We start from the raw sequence: 23,520 nt of genomic DNA on the forward strand, positions 1-23,520 counted from the left end.
ATGCTATAAGTACCTTTTGAAAAGTAAAAATGAACACGAGCATTACCAAACGACTTGTTATCTTAATCATGAATGGTATCATTTCATTATTGGAAATTGCTACTAAGGAAAAGAAGCACATGAATGAAAAGTAGCCTTTGCTGCTGTTTTTCCTATTCATGTGCTTCTTGCCATGCATGGCAGTTACATAGTTTTCAGACCTGTCAACTTACTTTATTAAAAATGTCTTATGATGTGTAATTCCCTAATACTGGCTGTTATTGATCAAATTTACTTTCAGAATATTAGCTGTTATTTAGTGAACATTCATCATGAGCCAGATACTTCCTTAACTTTATATACATTTATTTCTTTTAATTTTTAAAGCTTTATTGTGATGATTATTGTACAACTTTAAAACTTTCTCTTAAGGGCTTTTATGTTGACACTGTTTTTCTTTCTTAGACATCCGCTTCAGCTCTAGCAGAAGAGTTACATAAAGTGTAAGCCTGCCTTTCTATATTTCTCTTAAAATTGCTTAGTCACCACTAACTGATAGCTGTTAGATTCTACACTTGTGACTGACTTTACGTTCTAACTTGTTCAGAAAATACTCTCAGGTAGATTTGGAGCAGCTTTTGCTTTTCTACCCCAAGCATTATGTATTCTATGTTTTTATGGCTTTGTCATAAAAAGAGTTGGGGAAGCTTTTTTCCCTTTGGGCTTTAGCAGTTATGTGGAAGAGATTATTGTGATTGAGATTAGTGGAAGTTAGTTTTTATGTCTAATAAGTAGTTGTAGCTACTCTGTATCTAACTATATGGTGGTATGCCCAAAATGAAGTTCTTTTTTTTGGTGTGTATTGTATAATTTGCATAGACATGGATCACTTAAGTTCAGAAGACCTGAAATCTGTTTTTCAGATTGCCAGGCTTGTGAGCTTAAATTATTTAACTTCTTTGACCTCAAGTTTTAAAATAGGGGTATGTATTTTAAGGAGTTGTAGTAATGCATGTGACAGTTACTACTAAACTGATAGGGTCTATAGAAAGGGAAGGTACAGTTATGTGAAAAACTACTTAAGTAAGGATGACCATATTGAGGCTTCTAATCCTTGATTTGTGACTTGACTTCTAAATGTTTATTGAATGTACAAATCTATTTCCTGTTAAAGGATCGCAGAAAAGGATAAGCAGATAAAACAGACTGAAGATTCTTTAGCAAATGAACATGATCATTTAGCAAGTAAAGAGGAGGAACTTAAGGTACAGTAATTCTTATAAATGGCTACAGTATTTTATAGTCATTGAATTACCCTGATCTTGTAATCAGTATGAGTGTCTGTGAAGACAGGAAAATACTCTAGATAGAATTCATTTGAATTCATTTGAAAAGTGTCTATCTCTTTTCTAAACTACAAAATCCTCTTTAGCCCTCTAAGAGGAGAAGTTCAAAGGTCTTTTCTCACATGATATTTATTATTCATAATAATTTGGGAAATATGTTAAATAACAGAAGTTGATGGTTTTCTTTCTGACTTAAGAAATTGTAATTTGAGACCTTTGCTTTGAGGCCTTTGCTTAGGTAGAAGAGATACATTACAAAACTTCAAATTTAATATTAAATACTTCTAATACTATTTTTCCTTCTTGTTCTAGGATATACAGAATATGAATTTCTTATTAAAAGCTGAAGTGCAAAAATTACAGGCCCTGGCAAATGAACAGGTAGATCTTTATTGCTTTTAAGCATTTACCTTAGAATTACAGTTTGTTTACTTATTTTCATTGGTATTGCAAGCCTTAGTTTTACTCATGTAGATAGTAAACATAATGGTTACTTGTGTTTGGCTGCATGGTGTGTTGTTAAAACCCTCTTCTGTTTGACCATGACTCTCACAACTCACCTAAATGTTACTAAATTCATGTTGAAATTAATGTTTGATCCAAGAAATTGATCACTTTTGAGTTATCAGAGAACTCAGTTATAACACTTATGATGTGCTGATTTGTTTTAGCCTTCTGACATTTAATCAGAAAAGGATATACCTTTTACTAGGATAAAAGTTGAGCAGTGAGAAGTACAAAATACTGGACAGCAAAACATATTACTGTAAATGTATGCTGTTGATTTAACTACTTAACTCTAAATATATGAAAATATAACTTTAATATGTAAAAATAAGTAAAGAATAGGTTTGAGTGCTTCCTGAGAAATGATACAATTCTCATCTCATTTCTAACACAGGCTGCTGCTGCACATGAACTGGAGAAGATGCAAAAAAGGTGATTAAAGTATTGCTGTACATGGGCCATTCATACATTTATGTTCAAGTGTAATTGCAGAAGACATTGCTACTTATAGCTGATAGTTGTGCACATAATTTATGTAAGCTTTCTGTATATATGAAGTATTTTTTTTTCTCATAGTATTCATGTTAAGGATGATAAAATAAGATTGCTTGAAGAGCAGCTACAATGTGAAATTTCAAACAAAATGGAAGAATTTAAGGTGTGTAATTAAACTTGTCAACTCAGCTTTCTTTGAACAACCTTGTATAATTTTCAGTTGAAGTGAATGTAGAAATACTACTTTTTTATATGTGATCACTCTGAAACAGTGTTTCTATAGTTTATTTGGGGACTTATACGAACAATTTTATCATAGACTTTTTGCTTTGATTATTTTGACTTACCTGTTTTTATAGTAGACTTTCGATACTTGTTTTGCCCCAACCTTTTCTTTACAGTTTTCATTTGGTAGTTTGAGATGGTTTTATTTGCCTCCATTGTTGGTGTAGTGCTAGTTTCTGGTCATGGCCAAACAGCTTGTGTATTATTGTAAAGCATTCTGATTGCCAGGGTACATCTCTGCATGCAGTAAGATTTGCTTTTTTTTTTTTTTTTTTTTGCTTAATAGGAATCCTGTAAGTACTCACTTATGAAAGCAGGGTTTCCCAGAATTCATTGGCACAAACGATTAAACTCTTTGAAATACACATGAAAGGGTTCTAAGCACAGTGTTAACACTGTTTGGGATAAATCACATGACTGAATTAGGGGTGCTCAGTAGAAACAACTTTTTATAGATCATTGTATATGTACATTATACTATTACTGTATTCCTGTTCTCTGGAAATATGTTCATTGAAACTGTGAAAAATGGAGCCTCATGAGATTTGCATTCTTAGGTCAGTATATAATTCACCTGTCACTTTATAAGTACTTACAGTAATAATATGGCTTTGATTTTTTAAAAAACATTCAGATGGTTGCTTTGTTACCTTTTCTTAATAAAACAGTAAATTGAGATTCTTTCTTTTAGATTCTAAATGACCAAAACAAAGCATTACAATTAGAAGTTCAGAAGCTACAGACTCTTGTTTCTGAACAGGTAAGGCTTTTCATGAATTATAAGTTAGAAATATCCAATAGATAACAAGGTCTGATTCTTCTTAAGTAGTAATCACCTCGTTCATTTTTAGAAATTTTGTTTAAATGTAGATATGTCTTTTAATTGCATTTCTAGTCATCTTGTGCTAATCAAGTCTGTAAATTAAGGAAAATTTAATTTCTCTTCCTGAGAAGAAGCTAATGCTGTTTATAGCATTTTCCAAAAAAAAAAAAAAAAAAAAGTTCAATAGGATGCATAAGAATAATTTCTTTGATGCATTTGGCTCTCAGGATAATAGTCAGACTTTTGGAGCCTCACTTTTTTCTGTAAAGCAGTGTGGATTCTTAAAAAGAGAATGGGTTTGAAACCTACAACCAGCACTTAAAAGTAGTGATGTTGATCAAATTGCTTAACCTTTCTAAGACCTCTCATTCCAAGTCTTCTACATTGAGATTTTACTTACATTATAAGCTTGTTAGATTTAAATCGGGGAGTTTATGTATAGTTGAGTAGCCTAGTGCTTTGCATATAGCAGACATCTTAAGGCTTAATTCCTTTCCTTTAGAATATTTATTTTTTTCCATCTCATCTCCACCCTCTATTGCCATCATACTTCTTTCTGTATTTACAGCAAGCCATCAGAACCGTAGCAGCCTGAATAAGCATGGCTCCATAAGCTCGAGCCCCAGGTGATGTCTGTTCTGTGGCTGTTCCTAAGAGTTGCCTTCATACTCTTCTAAATAATTCTTCAAATTCCAGTTTTTAAAACACTTCAGATTATATGACACATGAAAATGAAGGCATGTTTCTCTACTACTGTTAAATTTTGACACATTTTATTAGAAGCTGAAGTGTAAGTTATTGCAAACGATATAGCACTTCCTTTAGCAGATGCATGCTTTCTTTTTTATTTTAAAATTCATATCTGTGCAGGTATTGAATTGGTGTAAGTAGCGGTGCCAAATGCTGTGGAAGTATTTTAGAAGTATTTTGTGAACATCTGTTTACTTGTCAAGAATTAATCCATTATTTGTTTTCCTCCCCCCCAAATATGGTATTTAAGTGCTTTGCATAAACTTTGTATATGCTTTACCCTTTCAAACTAAAGGTAATAGAGGAGAAAATGCTGAACAAATGATGTTTAGTGCATGGACATGACTTCATGCCAGTGTAATGCTCAAATGATGTTTAAGTTTTGTTCTTAAATCTTATTCCTATTTCCTTTTGTTGTTATACAGCTTTTAACAGATAAGGTATTTCATCAACTGTAAGATTTTTTTTCTCCTCAGTTTATTATCTCTGAAGTCTGGATGTATCTTAGTCTCTGGTTACAGTTTAAGTGGAGGCATCTTTAATTTTTAGTGTTATGTAAACATTTTACCAGTTGTGAGATGCAACATTGGTGACTTGGATTAGATAAAATACGATAGATATTTTTTGGCTGTGTTAATTCTTACCCAGAAAAGCAGAATGTAGTCCTTTTTTTGAGTTGGTTATCAGAGATTCTGGAACACCTATTTCAATATATAAAGTTTTAAACTTTCTAAAATTCACTTCATGGGAGGTAAAATAAATGCCTAGAAACTTCTGAATCTACCCTAGAATTCCAGTATTAAAGGTGCTGGTAATTCTTAGTTTTAAACAGAGTACGTGGATCTTTTCTTTTCACTTTTATTCTATACTAAAAATGATATTCTTCATCATTAGACAAGAGTAAAACCATTAGCATTAATTTTTTTTATTTCCCCCTTAAGGTAACATGATAGCCTAAGAATTGCCTAGTTTCCTCTAGTTTCTTTCTTTTTGGGGGGGGGCGGCGTTTGAATTGTATTTTATTAAAAAAATTTTTTTTTATTGAAGTATAGTTGATTTACAATTGTGTTTCTGGTGTACAGTAAAGTGATTTATATATATATATATATTCTTTTTCATATTCTTTTCCATTATGGTTTATTACAGGATATTGAATATAGTTCCCTGTGTTACACAACAGGATCTTGTTTTAATTTCTTTCTTATTGAATCAGCCTTCTGTCTACTATAAAGCTTCTGTGTACTTTTAAATATTCTGTTAACATAACTTTTAGCATGAGATGAATTCTTTTTTTATGAAGAGTAGTTTTATGAAGAACAGTCCACAGAACAGAATTTCATAGCCACATTTTAAATTTTATTTAAAAGAATTATTTGATAAGAGGGGAAACTCATCTTTTAAGATTTGCTCTTTGGTAATTCTTAGAATTTTTCTTCTTGTTCCGAAAGCTCTTTTTTTTTTTTTTAAAGTAGTCTAGAAAGCATATGACTGTGACGTTATGTTTTTGGTTGTCATTGTGTCTTCTCTCTCTGATGATCTTAGCAGACCAGAGAACCAGCTCTTTGGTTTTTCCTCTGGTCATTTTTATTGCCAATGCTAGTGAAGGAAGAGATAAAGATTAGCATAATTTTAATTTCTTTCATTTCCACCTTTCTTTAACCCCTTCCTACCCAGCAGTCAGAATTCCAAGTGACAGTTGAGAGATGAACAGTTTAGTTATGTAAAATCAGTCTCTTTGCTCCATGGATTTTTATCCTGGAGGGAAAAATTGAGCTTATTGAAGCACAAACCAATAATGGTGCCAAGTTTTTGTTGTTTCTTTAGGTGTAGGAAGCAGAAAGACAGCAAATATCAGGTAAGGTAACCTGTTTATATACTAGAGAAGAGAAGACTCCATTTGGATGTAGGCCTATGGATAGATCATACAAATAAATCAGTTACTGAGATCTCATTTCTTCAGAATAAAATAATACTTTTTGCGGGGGAAGGTCCTGAGGTGTCTCATTTTTTTTTTGAGCATCTTGACTTTTTAGCAAAGGAACAGCATGACTTTTTACTAGTAGTTTTTTAAGATTCAAAGATAAAGATTATTAAGTAAAAACTGTAGCAGTAGGAAGTTTTTTTCTTTTGCCCTGCAGCCTGGTTCTGTTTTATTGCAGAATAATTCATGGTTGTATGATGTAGTTTTGAAAGTCATCCAGGGAGGAGAAAATTGGATTGGATTAGATTAATAATGTATAAAGGTAAAATATTGGATAGATAACTAAATTGGGTCGATTTCATGCAATTGAACATTCAGTGAGCAATTGACTAAGAGTACTTGTTAAACTGTAACCTTGTTAAAGGATATTCATTCCATTAAATTTTTACTAATGGAGAGTATGCTAGGTACTGTGCTACAATGCTAAGGCTACAGAGATGAATGAGACTTGGTTCTTGCCCCAAGAATATGGTTTAGTGTGGAGATAGGTGTACACACAGAAAAGTGTGATGAATAAAATTCTTCTTTTGAAAAAATTTTAAACTGTGTACAGGTTTAGAGGAAGAGATAATTCTATCTGAAGGAGAGTAAGGGTGAAGAGGTGCCACAGAGAGGAGACAGCTAAACCTGATTTTGAAAAATAGCCAAGAGTTTGCTAAACAGCTAAGGGGCAATCCAAACTGAGGGGATACAGTGTTAAAAGTCATGGCAGTGTGGCCAAATTGGCATATTCAGAGCATATTGGCATATTGTGGAAGTGCAAAGTATGAGGTGTTAAGGGGAAGAGAAAGATTTGCTAGGGCCTAATCATGAAGGACTTTGTAGGCTGTGTAAGGACCATGAGCTTGATCTAGAATGTGGGCATGCTGCTGAAGGATGTTGAAAGAATGAATCAGCATTTTGTCTAGTATTTTAAATGGATCATTCCGGTAACCATGAGGTGTTTGAATTTATGTGGTAGTGAAGTATGCAGTACTAAAGGTGTAATACAGCTAAATGATCAAGCTGTGTATAACTAGGACTTAATAGTGTTGTCTTTTTTTAAAAATTGAGATACAATTGACATTTTAATTTCAAGTGTGCAACATAATGATTCTACATTTGTGTTACTGTGAAATGATCACAGTAAGTCTAGTTAATGTCTGTCACCATACATAGTCACCTACTTTGTATTGTTTTTATGTGAGATGACATGCATCAAAAATAAAGATGGACAAAAGCCATCTTGATGAAAGATTTATAAACTTACTGCATGGTTTATTTTTCACAATTTATAAACATGATTTAATGTACTTTTGACAGCTCCTATCTCCTTTCTGATGGTAGGAAAGTTTTTTTTTTCCCATTCGGAAGTTCTTCTGTACCTCTCACAATGTAGTCCTTATGAACTCTAGAGACAGGGAGAAGAATTAGGGTATTGTGATATTTGAGATGAGTAAAGCTGAGGACCTAACCTAAGACATTGAAGAAAAGGGGGTTAATTTTTAGAAATATGTTATAAGTGGAATCTTATGACTTGGATTTGGTAATGGAAAAATTAATAGTATTTGTGAAAAATGGTTGTAATAAAATTGGAAAAAAATTACGAAACCAGCAAAATTAGGAGAAAGCAGGTAGGGAATGGGGTGGGTAGAAGAGAATGTTGAAGGGAAAAAGACCCCAAACCTGTTTTGTCAGGTTGCTTAGCTGCCTGAAGACATAGGAATGCTGAGGGGGAAACCTTGCTTCTGGACACATAGTAAATTATAACATTGAGGACTTTGTAAAGTCTTTGTAGAGTGTATGCGGGGGATGCTAGAAGGATGGGTGAATGGTTGGGATCAGCTCACATGTCATGTTTTAATGTAACAAGGAGAATACGTTCTTGTGTTGCTTCTGCACTTTACAATCAATTTTATTTTATTTTTTACTTTTATAAATTTATTTATTTATTTATTTTTGGCTGCACTGGGTCTTCGTTGCTGCACGTGGGCTTTTCTCTAGTTGCAGTGAGTGGAGGCTACTCTTCTTTGTGGTGTGCGGGCTTCTCATTGCAGTGGCTTCTCTCATTGCAGAGCACAGGCTCTAGGTGCGTGGGCTTCAGTACTTGTGGCACGTGGGCTCAGTAGTTGTGGCTCGCGGGTTTAGTTGCTCTGTGGCATGTGGGATCTTCCTGGACCAGGGATCGAACCGGTGTCCCCTGCATTGGGAGGTGGATTCTTAACCACTGCGCCACCAGGGAAGTCCCTACAATCAGTTTTAAAACATTCTGTATATTGGCTTAGGTGGTGGTTATGTGAAATCTACATGTTAAAAATTCATTGAATTGTACACAGGATTTGTGCACTTGCCTTATATGTTAGTTTAAAAAAAAAAAGGGAACAAAGCCTCCTTCTTGGCCTGCAAGGCCTTAGAGCCTTGGCATTTTAGATTTGAAGAATTAATGTAAAGGAGGGGCAAATTCTCTTCTTATCCTTAATACTTCCTTTATAGTAATTAAAAACATACAAGGGACTAGTTCATTTTTGCCAGCCCATTTTATACTTCATCTTTTTCTGTGTCTTTTGTGTAGCCTCGTCTTTTCTGTCTTGTGTTTTCTTTTCTTTTTTTATAAATTTATTTATTTTATTTTTTAAAATTTTTGCCTGCGTTGGGTCTTCATTGCTGCGCACAAGCTTTCTCTAGTTGTGGCGAGCCCGGGCTACTCTTTGTTGCGGTGTGCGGGCTTCTCATTGCGGTGGCTTCTCTTGTTGGAGAGCACGGGCTCTAGGCATGTGGACTCAGTAGTTGTGGCGCACGGCCACAGTTAGTTGCTCCACGGCATGTGGGGTCTTCACGGACCAGGGCTCAACCCGTGTCCCCTGCATTGGCAGGCGGAATCTTAACCACTGCGCCATCAGGGATGCCCCTGTCTTGTGTTTTCTGAATTCAGTAATTCTTTAACTATTAGCAGTCTTCAAACTTGGATTATCTTCCTAAATTTTGTATCTAATTAATACTAATAGAATTCCATTTCTGAAGTAGTTTTACCTCATGCAAACTTGGTAAAATTAATCTTATTTTTTTTTCTTTTTTGGTGATTTTATTTTAGCCTAATAAAGATGTTTTGGAACAAATGGAAAGATGGTAAGAGATTAAATTTTTAAAAAATATTTTGATGACTCATTTCTACCAAGTTTGAGATAGCAGAATTATTAACTATATTAATCTAAATTCTTAAAATTTTCTTTGTACTTCATAATGGAAGAGAGTGGTGTACTATTGATTGATTTGGAATTACATTAAGTTTGTGGGTGTCATGTGTGGCCATGATTTATTTGTTTAGGCTAGCATGTAGGCATGCATTACTTGAATACATTTTAGTTATTGGTAAAGAGGGGCTACCCTTGGACCATGACAAAAGATCCTTAGAAACCTGTCTAGAATTGAAAGTTTATAAGGAACAATGGGCATAGGAGTTGATCCATGTAAAGTATTTATTTAGAAATCATATCATTTTCTTTGAAAAATAGTTCATACATGTGTTTTAAATTTATAATTTCAGCATTCAAGAAAAAGATGAGAAGTTGAAGACTGTAGAAGAATTACTTGAAACTGGACTTATTCAGGTGGCCACTAAAGAGGAAGAACTGAATGTAAAGAATTTTGTATATTTGTTTTCCTTATGATTATTCAGTGAACATGAAGCAGTTTTACTGTAATGTGTAATATTTTTCCCATACCTTTTATTTACCCACATTTTATGAATTTATATGGTGTCCTTTTTTCATTAAATTTAAGATTTTTTTATAAATACAAAAATGTGTAATTACCTATAGCATTCACTGCCTTAATGAAGTAGATATTATTGTTATGGTTTGTAATATATGCTCCCCCACCTCCACCCATGCCCGAATTATAACCAAACAATAACTAGTTACAAGAATAACTAGTGGACTTGATAAGTTCATGAAATAGTATTGGAGGCCATAGAATGGAGAGAATGCAGTTTTATTTTATGATTATCATTAGCCTTAATTAACTTAATTTGGATAGGATTGCTGGAAGAAATAAGGTAAAAGGTGTATTTGATTTTAGAGAGAGAAGTGACTTGACAAGTGGTATACTGTGTGGTTTTCAGGTTGTGGAAACATAGGTAGAAATACTTGTGAGGATAATTGAACTAAAGTCCATTTGGCTAGCTCTGGAAGTTGCAGAGTTGTAGACATATAGAGCAACTGAGATTTCTGGGCCTTCAGAGAGGAAAAGAAGCAGCTAGAGAAAAATGAGAAGCTAGCTTTTTTTTAGAAAATAAAAGTATGTTGTGCTTATGTGTCTTTGAAAAAGGCAATAAGAACAGAAAATTCATCTCTGACAAAAGAAGTTCAAGACTTAAAGGCCAAGCAAAATGATCAGGTAATATATTTAGTAGATCCTGCAACCATTCTCTTTTAAACGTTGGGCAAACCTGTTATCAAATATAGCAGCAAGGCTTTTTTTGTTCCTCCCTTCTCCAACATGGAATTTGTCAATTATAGTTTTAATCTGTGAATGATTGGTGACTTGATTGTCAGTAATAGAAGCTGCAATTTATTAAATGCTTACTTTATGCCAGGCACTGGATAGAGTATTCTAGGTAGGATGTCATTGCTTGTTACTATAGTGATAAAAGGTTTTGAATATACATATATAAAGTAAGACTCTAAATAATAGTAAAAGAGGTTACCTGAAGTTAGGAAATTTCCTATTTTCTCCTTATCTGGTTAGAATCATTGAGTCAATAATTTTAATATTTATCTATTGGTTTTTCTTTTGACCTACACTTACCATAAGTAGCTTTAAAGCTACTTACTTTCAAAGTGCTTTTCATTTTCATAATTATGACATTTAAAAAAATCTAAAAAGGATTACTTCCCAGGTTTACTTTTCCCGGGTTTTGGTGTAGTGGAAAATTTAAAGAACAACATACTTTTCTGTTTATGACCCATTTATTTATATTTTGAGCAAATTACCAAGTAGGATACCTTCCTATTTCTAGGTTTCCTTTGCATCTCTAGTTGAAGAACTTAAGAAAGTGTAAGTAATGACATTATTAAACTGGTCTTTTTCTTTTGGTCCAATTTTATTAGTGCTCATAAATCTTGTTTTATTGTGCAATTAAGATGGCTAGGAGTTTTCATTGCTGGAATAAGGAGACTTAGCTGTGCTTTCCCAGTGCAATGTGATTGTTAAAAAATCAATTTCCATGATTGACTCCATTTATTAACTTGTGGCATCAAATTGTTAATTTTCTGTTTCTGCACCAGGAACTGTTAACGAACAGGTTATATTGGATAGAGATCAGTTCCTTGTATGTGTTGTTTTCTTGAAGTGTCTATAAAGTTTAATGCCATAATTGTATGTAAGTTCTGCCATAGCTTTCAGAGCCCTAGAAACCTATATTGTTGAGAGGAACTCAATTCTCCCTAGTATTCTTTGGGGTGCAAATCTTATATTCCCTGTGCACTTTGGAAACATGTCACCAGCTTCTCCTTGCGTGCCTAGGCTTCAGCCATCTGGTAGTTACTGCTTAATTCTCATTTAGGAAGAGCTTTAAGTATTTTTTTCCCCTTCTGTCTGCAAAATATGGTTGCTCTTTTACTTAAAATGGGAAGAGTTGATTTGGTACTATTCATGATTTGGTACTATTTTTATATCTTAGTTGGTATATCTTGATGATTTCTCCCCAAGTTTAATATTGCATTTCTTTATCTAAGGATCCATGAAAAAGATGGAAAGATCAAGTCTGTGGAAGAGCTTCTGGAAGCTGAACTTCTCAAAGTTGCTAATAAGGAGAAAACTATTCAGGTATTGAGAGAGAGAAAACTTACGTTTTGCTTTTTTGTTTATCAATTTTAGTGAATACCATTTAATTTCATGTGTTTGTCTATACATTGCATTTTATGTCAATTTCTGTGTTTCCATTGTCCAATCTTGTCTGTTTTGTCATTGTCAAGGATTTGAAACAGGAAATAGAGGCTCTAAAAGAAGAAATAGGAAATATCCAGCTTGAAAAGGCTCAACAGGTAAAAATCCCAGAGCCATAGCATGACAGATTCATTAGTGTATGTGTATTAATGAACTATTTGGTTTTTTTCTTGTTACTCAGAAGAAAACTTTTAGTAGTGTGCTGTAAGTATATTGGGTTATGTGCTTTTTATTATTTTTGCCTGATTTGAGAAAATGTTCTTAATATTTTAATCAACATATCTTTTAACTGTTTAAAGTTTTTTTCTGGAAAGTTTTCTATATTAATGTTTCATTTTAGTTTGCCAACTTAAAAAAACAAAACACTTTGGTAAACCTTTTTTTTTTTAACTGCATGTTCCAAAATATTTTGTTATAGACTATGTATTGCTCAACCTTTGCCTATAGAACAAAGTACAGATTTCATTGGGGGATTTCAGAGGTAGATGTGGTTACTGGAAATAGATGGGTGGTTTTGGTGAATATAATCTGATAAGGTTTGATTGAAAAAAGTGGTGAGATTGCATGGAAGAGATGATTCATTCATTCATCCAACCAACAGATTCATTCAGCAATATTTATTCAGTTCCTCCTACTTATCAAAGTACTATGTTAGTGGTTGGAGATAATGTGTTGAATGAAATAGGGTATGAGGAAAAGATTAAACTCTTAATATAGACTGAGAGTTCAGGAAGGTCTCCTCCTGAGGAAGTGACATTTAAGCGAAGATCTGAAGGGACTGTGAGAAGGCAGTGGGGAATAAAAGGTACTATTGAACTGTGTGTGGTAAGAAGAGGAGATTAAAGGACAGTATAGAGTACTGTTGAGTAGTTGGCCTTGAAGACTGGGAAGAAAAAGCGCTCTGACAAGGTAGGGAGGTATGTGGACAGTTAATATTCTAATTTTCACAGTTTAAAAAAGTATCACATTGTTTAGACTTATTCATAACCATATTCCTTGTCTCTTCTACCCCCCCCACCCCCATTTTTAATTTATTACTCTTACTGTCATTGGAGTCAAGAGAAGGTGAAATCAAGTCATCTCATTTTGTCTAGGTCTTTGTAATTTGAAGTGTGCACATTTTAAGGTTTGCCATAAAGCCTACTAAGGTAAACTGAAAGGATTATGAATTGCTTTTTTTCTGCTTCTTTCTTTATATTTTAGTTATCTATCACTTCTCAAGTTCAAGAACTTCAGAACTTGTAAGTACCATTTGCCTCATTTCCCTTTAATATCTCTCTTCCACAAGTTAAATATAATTATAATGAAAATCATAGCTCCTTTTTATTTGATTTCAAGTAATATTTTAAAGAACATCAAATTATATCTCACAAAGGCCTCAAAGTCTTAAATTTTTCATTAGGATTTAACCTGTAGGTTTTTTGATGGGAATGGGGATAGAGTGGAAGTCTTATTTTTCTGCTTTATGATCTGAATGTGACCTTCAACTGACATGTTGCTCTTTGCCCATTTTAATAGCCACTGTGAAACTGGTTATATATTTCATACCCAAACTAGTTGTGATAAGCTAAATTTGCTGGTATTGACTTAAACAGGGTGTTAAGGGGTGGGAGTAGAGCTGCTGCTTAATTTGATATCTCCAAAATCTTATATGCCTTTATACTTAAAATATTTATTTTTTAGTTTATTTAATCAGTTTGGGTTATGAGTACAACCTAAAATACACTTTTCCAGTCTCCAGTATTTTTGCTTTGTTTAGTCATGTAACATTTTCATTGATAGTTCTTAACTTATTGTTAGATTAAAAGGAAAGGAGGAACAGATGAATACCATGAAGACTGTTTTAGAAGAGAAGGAGAAAGACCTAGCCAATAGAGGGAAATGGTTACAGGTGAGAAGTTAAAAACAATAGTAAACACCTTTTTTATACTTGAGTATCACTTTTATTTAGACCTATTCTTTTTCAGGATCTCCAAGAAGAAAATGAATCTTTGAAAGCTCACGTTCAGGAGGTAGCACAACATAACTTGCGAGAGGTATAGTATTAACAGATTACCAGCATATTTTATAAAACATGAGGAATCTTTATTTTGCTGTACTAGGAAATAAAGAAGTTAATATGTTTTCTGAGTTTTTTGCCATAAAAATTACTGTTGTATTGTTGTTTTGTTGTTGATAAAATAAGTTAACTTTTATCCCTGTCAAGTCTACTACTGCCTCATTTGTCAACCTAAGTCTGAAAGAATTTCCTCTCCTTACTTTTTCAGATGGAGTCTTATTCTCATTTTTAAGTGTCTGTGTTTAATTGGTGTATTAATCTGTAATCCTTTAACAAATAGATATTAACAATTAAGTTAAATAAAGAAAATCCATTCTTTGTTTTATGAATGGCCCAATCTTAAATTTACCACATATAATTGTGCTTTTATTTTCCTGGTGAGTGATTCTATAGATAATATATTGTAGAACCTGATCTTTTTGATGTTATAATTAAAAATGTGACTCTGTTTCTTAGGCATGTTCTGCCTCACGATTTGAAGAACTTGAGATTGTGTAAGTATACTTTTAGCCAGCATTTTAAAGAGGAACTTCTCAATATTTTCTAGACTGTCTTTGAATATTATGATGAGTTTCTTCTAAGTTATTAACTTTCTTGTTAAGTAGAAAATATAGTCCAGGGGCAAATAAGTTAAATCTCTGTTTGGTATAATAAAACAGAGGCCTTTCAAATGCTTTCTGATACCTAGAGACTTTATCTTTTCCAGATCCTTCAAATGCATTTTCTGAGATACTCTTTCTGCTAATATAGACTGGTTGGTTTTATTTAAGTTTTCTCTCTCTCTCTCTTTTTAAATGAAGTATGTAATTATTATAAAGAGAGGTTAAATTTATTTCAAATCAAAATCATTTTTAGTATTTGAAAGAATAACATCTCTGAATTAACCAGAAGATAATCTTAGCCATAATCTTGATAATGAATATTGAATCTTTCTATAAAAGTAACTTGCCTTTGGGACAAGTTGTATCAGTTAATGCTGTGCCGATTAGTAAAAATACTGAATCTGATGAGCATAGGAGCTATCAGTCTTAATAGATGTTATCCTAGAAAATTTTTATCCTATGAAGTCTGTTTTCTTAAACTAAATCAGTCTACAGTGGTAAGAAAGGTATCTGTACTTCATTGTTTTGGCCTTCTATCAATTACTTTTAACAGATTTTTCCTTTGATGTAATCTCATCAGTCTTTATTGATGTTTAAGAAGTGACCCTTTGAAACTGTATCTTTAAAAAAGTAAGATATTGAAGATATTTATTAGGTCATTATCTTTATGGAGAAAAAGGAGTTGTTTTTATTGGCACTAAGATTGCTCATATGTACAACTAACTGTTTATCTTATGGGCATTGTATAACTGTCAAGGTGCTTTTGTATCATTTGCTAATAGAAAGCTTAGGGACAGGTTTGAGGCCTATTTGTAGTAGGTATATAGATCATTAAAGTATGATTTTAGATTTATTTCTACCTCACATTAAAGAAAATTAATATAATATTTGGGAGGGCATTTTTAGGTTTACAGAAAAAATTGAGAGAGCAGTACAGAGAATTTCTGTGTACCCTCCTTCCCCATTTTTCTTCTTATTTACATCTTGCATTTGTGTGGTAATTTGTTACAACTGATGAACCAAATCAATATATTGCTATTAACTAAAGTCCATAGTATCCATTAGGGTTCACACTTTTTGTACCTTCTAGGGGTTTTTGACCAATGTATGATGACATGTATCCATCATTACAGTATTATAAAAAAAAGTTTTACTGTCCTAAAATTCTCCTGTGCTCCACCGATTCACCTAACTAAATATAACGTCTTTGTAAAAATTCTAGGTTGAAAGAAAAGGAAAATGAAATGAAGAGATTAGAAACTGTGCTGAAAGAAAGGGAGAGTGATCTTTCTAGAAAAACAAAGCTGTTACAGGTAAATATGTTTACTTAAAATTATCACGTGAGTTACTGTCTTTGCATGTTTGAAAACAGTTTTAACTACTACAAAAGAAAATTGAATACAAAATGACATTCCCTCCTACCCAGATACTGGGTCTCATTCCTCAGAGATAACTACTATCAATTATTTATGTATCTTTTGAGCAAGCGCCCATGCATAAAATGTGTGTGTGTGTGTCTGTGTGTGTGTACTTAATAGTTTTTAAACATATCGTATTTAATCATACACAATTTTGTATTTTGCTCCCCCCACCCAATTAATAATGTTTTTGAGGTCCTTCCACATAAGCACATTTTTATCTTTAACGTTGATGGCTTCATGGTATTCTTTTGTATGATTGTATTATCACTTATACAGCCAGTCCTGGTTTATGGATACTTAGATTATTTAGAGTTGTGTTTCCTGTTACAACAGTTTTATGGTGAATATCCTTACACACATATTTTCAATACTTATGCTACTATATCTGTATTTATAATTCCTACAAGTGAGATTTTGGGTTTTATGCAGAGGGTTTTTTTCCTTTTTGAAAGTGATAGTTTTAAAATAGAAAATAGTATCTCTTCATCTTCATGTAGTTAGTATTGAAAGTCCTTACAGAACATTGTTTTGAAGAAATAGGAAATTTTAGGTGTCTGCACTGCCTCAGATACTTGTGCTCACATTTCATGCTCCAAGGGTTGGTTCTGTCACATTCCCTTTCCTTCCCAAGTAGGTTCATTTTAAATTTTGTCAGATAATGCTAAATTGTCCTCCAAAGTGTTTTTACTAATTTATACTCTCCAACAGACTAAATTACAACTAAACAACTAAATTGCACTAAATTAAACAACCAAACTACAACAACTAAATTACACTCTCCAACTGAGAGCCATTTCCTTTTCATCCTCTTCAACACCGATGAAGATGAAAACATTGGATACTATGCTTGAAAGATGGTCAGATTATTGTAATTTGCATTTGATAGAGAAGTTAAGCACTCATCATTTGTATATGAATTGGCCTGTAATTTTTCCTACATTTTCCCCTCTGGGTTGATTTTTTCTTACTAATTTATAAGATCCTTTTTACATAATAAGGAAAGTTAGCCTTCTGTCATGTGAGGTGATTTATTTTAGTCTTTCTTTTGACTTAATCCCCGCGGCCCCCCCACCCCACCCCAGCTTTGGAAACTTTTATGTACTGAAATGTAAGTAGTTTGCTGAGTTTGAAATGAAAGTAATCTCTCACTCTATGATCATAAAAATGTTTTCACATGTTTTCTTCTAATACTATGTTTATAATTTATTTTTTTTTTGCTTAGATGTTTTATTCACATGTAATTTATTAGAGTAAGTTATAAAAATAGCATTTCAACCTTAAAAAAATAAAAGACTAGCCACATTATTAAATAATCGATTATTACTTGGCTGTAGTGGCTCTGTCCCCTGCCCCGAACATTTAGCAATATTTGGGGACATTTTTGGTTATCACAGCTGGCGGAGGGGTCCTACTGCATCCAGTAAATGGAGGCTGTGGATGCTGCTGAACGTCTTACAGTATGTGGGCGGCCCCCACAATAAAGAAAATACGGCCCAAAATACCAGTAGGACTTGCCCTACTGATCTGAGGTGTCACCCTGTAGTAAATTCTGACATGTGTTTGGGTCTGTTTCTGGATCCTGTTTTCTTCCATTGAGACATACCCACTCCCAGGCTAGTACTGAATAATTGAATTATTCTAATTTTGTAATATATTTTAATATAGGGCTTATTACACCCTTTAAAAATTGTTACTGTTGTAGAATTTGCCTGGTTTGTATGATACGTTTTAAAGCTTATATGGAAAATAAAAGCTCTGTCCATGTGTTCATGTTAAATTTTTGTTTAAATAGGAAGCACAAGATGAAAACAAATTGTTTAAATCCCAAATTGAGGAGCTTAAGCAGCAGAACTACCAACAGGTAGGTACTGTTAGATGCCTTGCCTTTTATTTATGTGGTAAAAAATTTTATGACTCATGACCGTAAGTATTACCATTTTGCCTTTTCATTGAGAATAAAGTATGTGTTGTTTTATTTATAAGTGTTTATCAAATTTCCTAAAAAACAAAGCAGTTTGCTATGCCATAGCCAAGATAAGATAATCTATAATTTATAAAGTATACACAAATAATATTACTATCTATTTTCCAGCTCTGTTATATATCTGTGTGTGTATGTTTTCAGATCCTTTAGAATGCCTTTCTTAGCAAGTCAGGTAAAATCCTGTAGAGGTTAGTTTAAAAACATGTGTATACCCTACTTCCCCTTTCTGCAAATAAAACATCTATAATTGGAGAGAAACTAAGAAATGTGTGATATTATAAGTAATAGTTTACCACCATTTAAAATACTTTTTCAGAGTATAATTCTGCTTGGTAAAAATAAAATGTGTGTTTTTTAAAAAAAAAAATGTTAACCAAAATATTATTTAAATTAATTTATGTTATGAATGTATATGGATGAACTCGGAAGTATTTTGAAGGACAAAAGAATTAGAGTCCTTGTCGACAAGAAGTTTATAGTAGTTTCGTTTGGGAGATTGTAGTCATCAGGAATAAATACCATATGTGAAGGGCTATGTATCTTTAACGTATTATGAAAAATTAAATTTTTGTTATATGCAAGTTAACTAACTTTTCCTACTTTTCCTTCATTAATGGTATTTTTTTGACTTTTGGAAGCTTAGTGTAGTCAAATATGAATTATGCATTATGAAAATTTAAGGTATTAACTCAGTGCTTTGCACATGATATGGAATTGATAAATATTTGTTAAATGAAGAGTTTAAGAATATGGTGACAATGAAGATTAGATTTAGCACTCAGTACATTGTATAAATGTGTACATGTTTTTATTAAAATTACTTTTTGATGGCATATAGAATATATGATATTTTTACCTTTGGTGTCGTCTCAGTTTATGTCTGAGAACAGATTTAATTTTTTTGAAGTCTTCTAGAAAGCTTTGTTTGAAAATAACATTTAACTGTTTTAATAGGCATCTTCTTTTCCCCCTCATGAAGAACTATTAAAAGTGTAAGTAATAATTCTTATTCACAGTTTGGGAAGTGGCACCTGTTTTTATTAACTAAACAGTTCTCAGATAAGCAATTTAATGTAACTGCAAATGCTCCCCTAATTTTTACAGTTCTATTTGGATTTCTTGGACTGTAGGTCAGTAGAGCTTAGCTGTGCCTTTGGCTGAGCTAAATGTATCTTTTATGGTATTTGGATTTCTTTGAACATTTTGTTGAGGGTGATACTGGTTTTTCAGGCATTCAGAAAATATCTAATCACATTTAACTATATTTTGAAGCCTTTACTGATTTACCTTAAATTATCTCAATTATCCTCCTGATATCATTGTGGAATTGAATGGTGCACATTTTGGTTTAGCTTCTGCATTAAAAGAGCAAATCTCGTAATCTTTATGGTTACTCTCTTTTAAGGAGTTTTTTCTTTTAACTGAAACATTTTTATTGTGGGTCTGTATTTTTCTCTAAGAAGCTGCGTTTAAGGTCATTTCAGATAAGTTGGTATGTTTCAACATGTTAAATGTCAACCACATGAAGTATATTCAGTGATATATCTGTATGTTCTTCCATCTTGACTTGTTTACACAGTTGGTAGTTTACTAGTTTAGAATTATTTACTATTAAATTGAGTCTTGAGTTTGACTGTATAGAGCAAGGGTCAGCAAACTTTTTTTATAAATGGCCTGACAGTGAATATTTTAGGCTATGTGGGCCACGTAGTATCATATTCTTTTTTTCCTTTTTTCCCTACAATTCTTTAAAAACATAAAATCATCTCTTGGCTCAAGGGCCATACAAAACCAGACTGTGGGTCATGCCCTGAACCCTAGTTTGCCAACCCCTTATATCGAGCCTTATTCTTAGGGAAGAGCGATTTGTACTTTAATTTTCTACCCAAGCCTCCTCTCAGCTATAACAGAATCAAATTGTGACTCTTTGCTATTTCTTTCTGCATTTCTGGGAAGTAACTAACTCATTTGATAGAACCAGAAAAACATGAATCCCAAGACTGTTATGAAAATGAAAAGAGAACACTTACCTCACGTTAATATCATGCTTTTATTGTGGGTTAGCCACTTAAAGTCATAATTGATTTCATTACCTTCTGGAAAAAAAAATATTTAAGGAACTGTGTCTACATCAGTTTTTACTCTTCTGAAAATAGCTACTTCACTGCCCTAGATAAAAATAGAAGTGACTACAACTACAGCTGTTCATGTATTCATGAACTGTTTCTTAGGGGATGATTTCTCTTTAGCATAAGTGTCAGTATATCATATTGTAAAAATATATTTAAAAGTTTATTTCTGAAAATAGGAATTCATGGATAGGCTTTCTGTGGTAACTGTGGTTAAGCTTAAAGAGTTTGCCTATTAGGTTAATGCATTTTTCAAAGCATCATCTACTTGCTGTTTTTATTGTAGTAACAAATAATATGTTCACTGTTTACCTAAAATATTGTTATATATATTCATGTTCTGGTTTAGAATTTCAGAAAGAGAGAAGGAAATAACTGGTCTCCAGAATGAGTTAGCTTCTTTGAAGGATGCTGTTGAACACCAGAGGAAGAAAAACAATGTAAGCAAATCTTTATCAGAATAAAGCTTTTTATTATTATTATTTCACTGAAATATCATGGTTAAGAATTTTTTAATCAACTTTTACTTTAGATTTCTTAATCTTTGTAGGAAAGTACTGTTTTGTGTGTAGGTTTTATGAGAGGATTATTGGGGAAATCACTTTATTAGAGAGTGGATTTTTTTAATGAATAAATGAAAAGTCCATTTTGTACATGTCTGAATATCATTTTAAATGTTGACGTTACAATTATTACAGCTACAGATTTTTTTTTTTTTAACTATAGTTGACTTTCTGTTAAACTTTTATCTGGAAAAATTACTCTTTCAGCTCAGTATCTTAAAATTAAAGGTTTTTGTTCTTATTTTGATTGGGCTAGCCTTTTTGTAAGCTGAAAGTAATGCCAGTATTCAAACCTAGTATTTTCAGTAATTAAATGTCTTTCAAAGTCTTCTGGCACCTCCCTTTTTAAATTGAGAGATGTTTCAAATTTTGGTAACTAAGCATATTAGAGGGCTCAAAACCTGAATACATTTAGGTTAGAATGGAAGGGATAGTGAAATATTGACAAGTAGTAAATTTAGATGAGTTTCTTAAATTCTCTCTGACCAGAGGATGACACCTTTAAGTAGAATGCAAGCGTTCTTGTTAGACGAGGAATTTTTGCACACAAAAGTATCATTGTTAAGACTTGAGCAAGGTCAGAAATGTTATTGAAATCTAAGCGGGTATTTTCTAATGGAAGCTAATTTTTCAAAGTTTGCGTTAATTTGTTAATTTAACAAGTTGACATGTTCCTGCTCCTCTGAGTTTGTCAAAATTAGGTATGTGAATTGCCCTTTGTGTGTTTGTGTAACATTACTAATAGTATTGCTTGGCCAGAAAACCTAAGCTGAATTTGCCAGTATTACTGTTACCATCTTAACTGTGTTTTATTATCGGGATTCTGAGATAAGGAAGGTATAGTAATGCCAGTCTAATGCCTCAGCAGCAGCAGTGCTGGAGGCACTGAAGTGTGTGAAAAGAGCCAGGACACTGGAGGCCAGCAGACTGCAAAGTCAGTCCATTCTAGTTCTGCCCCCTCATTTGCTGTGTACACTTGGTCACATTTATTAACCTACCTGAGCTGTGGTTTTGCCATCTATAAAATGGGAATAAATACCTCTTAGGGTTGTTATGAGGATTAATGAAAATTTATGTGACATGCCAAGTACAGTGTTGGGCACATAAGTAAGCATTCAGTAGATAGTGATTATTGGCTTTAGTTTTTGTTTTTAATCTGTTTAGATTTCTAAATCTGAAGAAAGGCTGAAATATAGCAGATTGTCCTTATTAGTATTTGCTAATGAAATGCTGTTAAAATAGATCTTTCAGAACTCAGTTTCCAAAGGCCTCTGTTTCTCTTTCTAGCCTCCTCGTTTGCCTTGATCAAGTAGCTCATACAGTTCCTGTCAGGTTGCTTTTTGGTATGCACATTTGACCATGCCAAGAAAGATAGAGAAATACAGTGAATTCCTATGTCATTCCTAGGTAGACTTGAAATGTGTTAAATCAATAAAACGTATTTAGAGAAAAAACTGTTACGCTGCAGTGGAAAGTCCCATGAGTGATATTGGGTCCTGTTTAAAAATCACACGTAAAGCTTTTTGTAATACTTGTGTATTTGTTCTGTCCTTAATTCTCTAATATTCGATGTACCTGAAATTATATTTGTAATCTTGGTTTCTGTGTTTACTTTTGAATGCTTTTTCTTCTTTGTTATGTGTGCATAGTAATTACTTTAAAGCTGGCATATTTGGTGTGTATACTAAAACATGGGAAGTGGGCATCTTTATTTTCTCATTCAAACTTCTAAACATTGCTTTTTATTTTTTTGCTAATATACATATTTTCCCATTGAAATAATTTTGCAGTAAGCAGCAGTTAAATGCAGTGCAAAATACTGATGAAGCAAAAAGCAAAAATCTTTCAATAATGGATAAACTGAAATCATTCTTTCTAAAAATGATTAGGACCTTCGGGAGAAAAACTGGGAAGCAATGGAAGCATTGGCATCAACTGAAAAAATGCTGCAGGACAAAGTGAACAAGACTTCCAAGGTTGTAATGCTAACTCCTAGAAACAATCCACTGAACAGAGAAAATCTGCAGCTTGTCTTAAAATCAGACTAAAGCATTTAATTTTACTGCAATTTAAATATAAAATCTCCTTATCATCCACATTTATCACCTCTGTCATCTCTGCTTTTTTTCATCTACTTCTTGAAGCTTTAATTTTGGGCATGCTGTTTTGTTGTGATTAATTGATTGTTTGAGCTTTGGTGATTACTGCTTCAAGCTGATGAGTCTCAGGAAGCCTATGCTACCCATGTAAGCTCTTGTTAGATAGAGTGTATCTCTTGGGTTGATTAAGAGAACTTGGTGAAAACCCTGAGCCAAAAAAAAATCTAACTGAATTAACAAACACATTTGAGTACCTAGAATGCACCTGTGATGCACAGTGGACTCTCCAAGGTTCTTTGAGGCACACCAAGATGACTCAGACAAGGTGGAAAATGATAAAAGTCTTCAGAAGTACAAGGATGGGATCAATTCTGGGTGTGTTATTGGGGATGCTTCCTTAGAAGAGATGGAATTAAAATTAAACTTTAGATTTTGAAGTATCTGGACAGTAATGATGCACATTTTATGTTTAGTATGGAATATTAATATAAGGGATAATCCTCTTGACCAGAGTATGTAAAGTGCTCCTGAAACATATATCCCCCTCTGTCTTAAAAACAATTAAGGATATT

At 33.0% G+C, this 23,520-nt stretch overlaps 1 protein-coding gene across 6 annotated transcripts in view; it reads left to right on the top strand.

The window, feature by feature from the left end:
• KTN1 (kinectin 1) overlaps positions 1-23,520 on the top strand; it is a 130,932-nt gene that overhangs the window by 84,136 nt on the left and 23,276 nt on the right. For 4 of the 6 annotated variants that reach the window (XM_059914286.1, XM_059914288.1, XM_059914287.1 and 1 more), the window contains exons 13-33: positions 445-482; positions 1,154-1,244; positions 1,638-1,706; positions 2,227-2,264; positions 2,409-2,490; positions 3,304-3,372; positions 9,237-9,271; positions 9,690-9,780; positions 10,472-10,540; positions 11,163-11,200; positions 11,881-11,971; positions 12,121-12,189; positions 13,295-13,332; positions 13,892-13,982; positions 14,059-14,127; positions 14,607-14,644; positions 15,975-16,065; positions 17,966-18,034; positions 19,112-19,149; positions 20,636-20,726; positions 22,739-22,825. In XM_059914286.1, coding sequence (XP_059770269.1) covers positions 445-482; positions 1,154-1,244; positions 1,638-1,706; positions 2,227-2,264; positions 2,409-2,490; positions 3,304-3,372; positions 9,237-9,271; positions 9,690-9,780; positions 10,472-10,540; positions 11,163-11,200; positions 11,881-11,971; positions 12,121-12,189; positions 13,295-13,332; positions 13,892-13,982; positions 14,059-14,127; positions 14,607-14,644; positions 15,975-16,065; positions 17,966-18,034; positions 19,112-19,149; positions 20,636-20,726; positions 22,739-22,825 — 1,392 coding nt within the window. The remainder of the gene's footprint in view (positions 1-444; positions 483-1,153; positions 1,245-1,637; positions 1,707-2,226; positions 2,265-2,408; positions 2,491-3,303; positions 3,373-9,236; positions 9,272-9,689; positions 9,781-10,471; positions 10,541-11,162; positions 11,201-11,880; positions 11,972-12,120; positions 12,190-13,294; positions 13,333-13,891; positions 13,983-14,058; positions 14,128-14,606; positions 14,645-15,974; positions 16,066-17,965; positions 18,035-19,111; positions 19,150-20,635; positions 20,727-22,738; positions 22,826-23,520) is intronic. The other 2 variants (XM_059914289.1, XM_059914291.1) reach the window with 1 other exon arrangement.

The sequence above is a fragment of the Balaenoptera ricei genome, chromosome 2 (assembly GCF_028023285.1).
Source record: "Balaenoptera ricei isolate mBalRic1 chromosome 2, mBalRic1.hap2, whole genome shotgun sequence".
Taxonomy (NCBI): domain Eukaryota; kingdom Metazoa; phylum Chordata; class Mammalia; order Artiodactyla; family Balaenopteridae; genus Balaenoptera; species Balaenoptera ricei.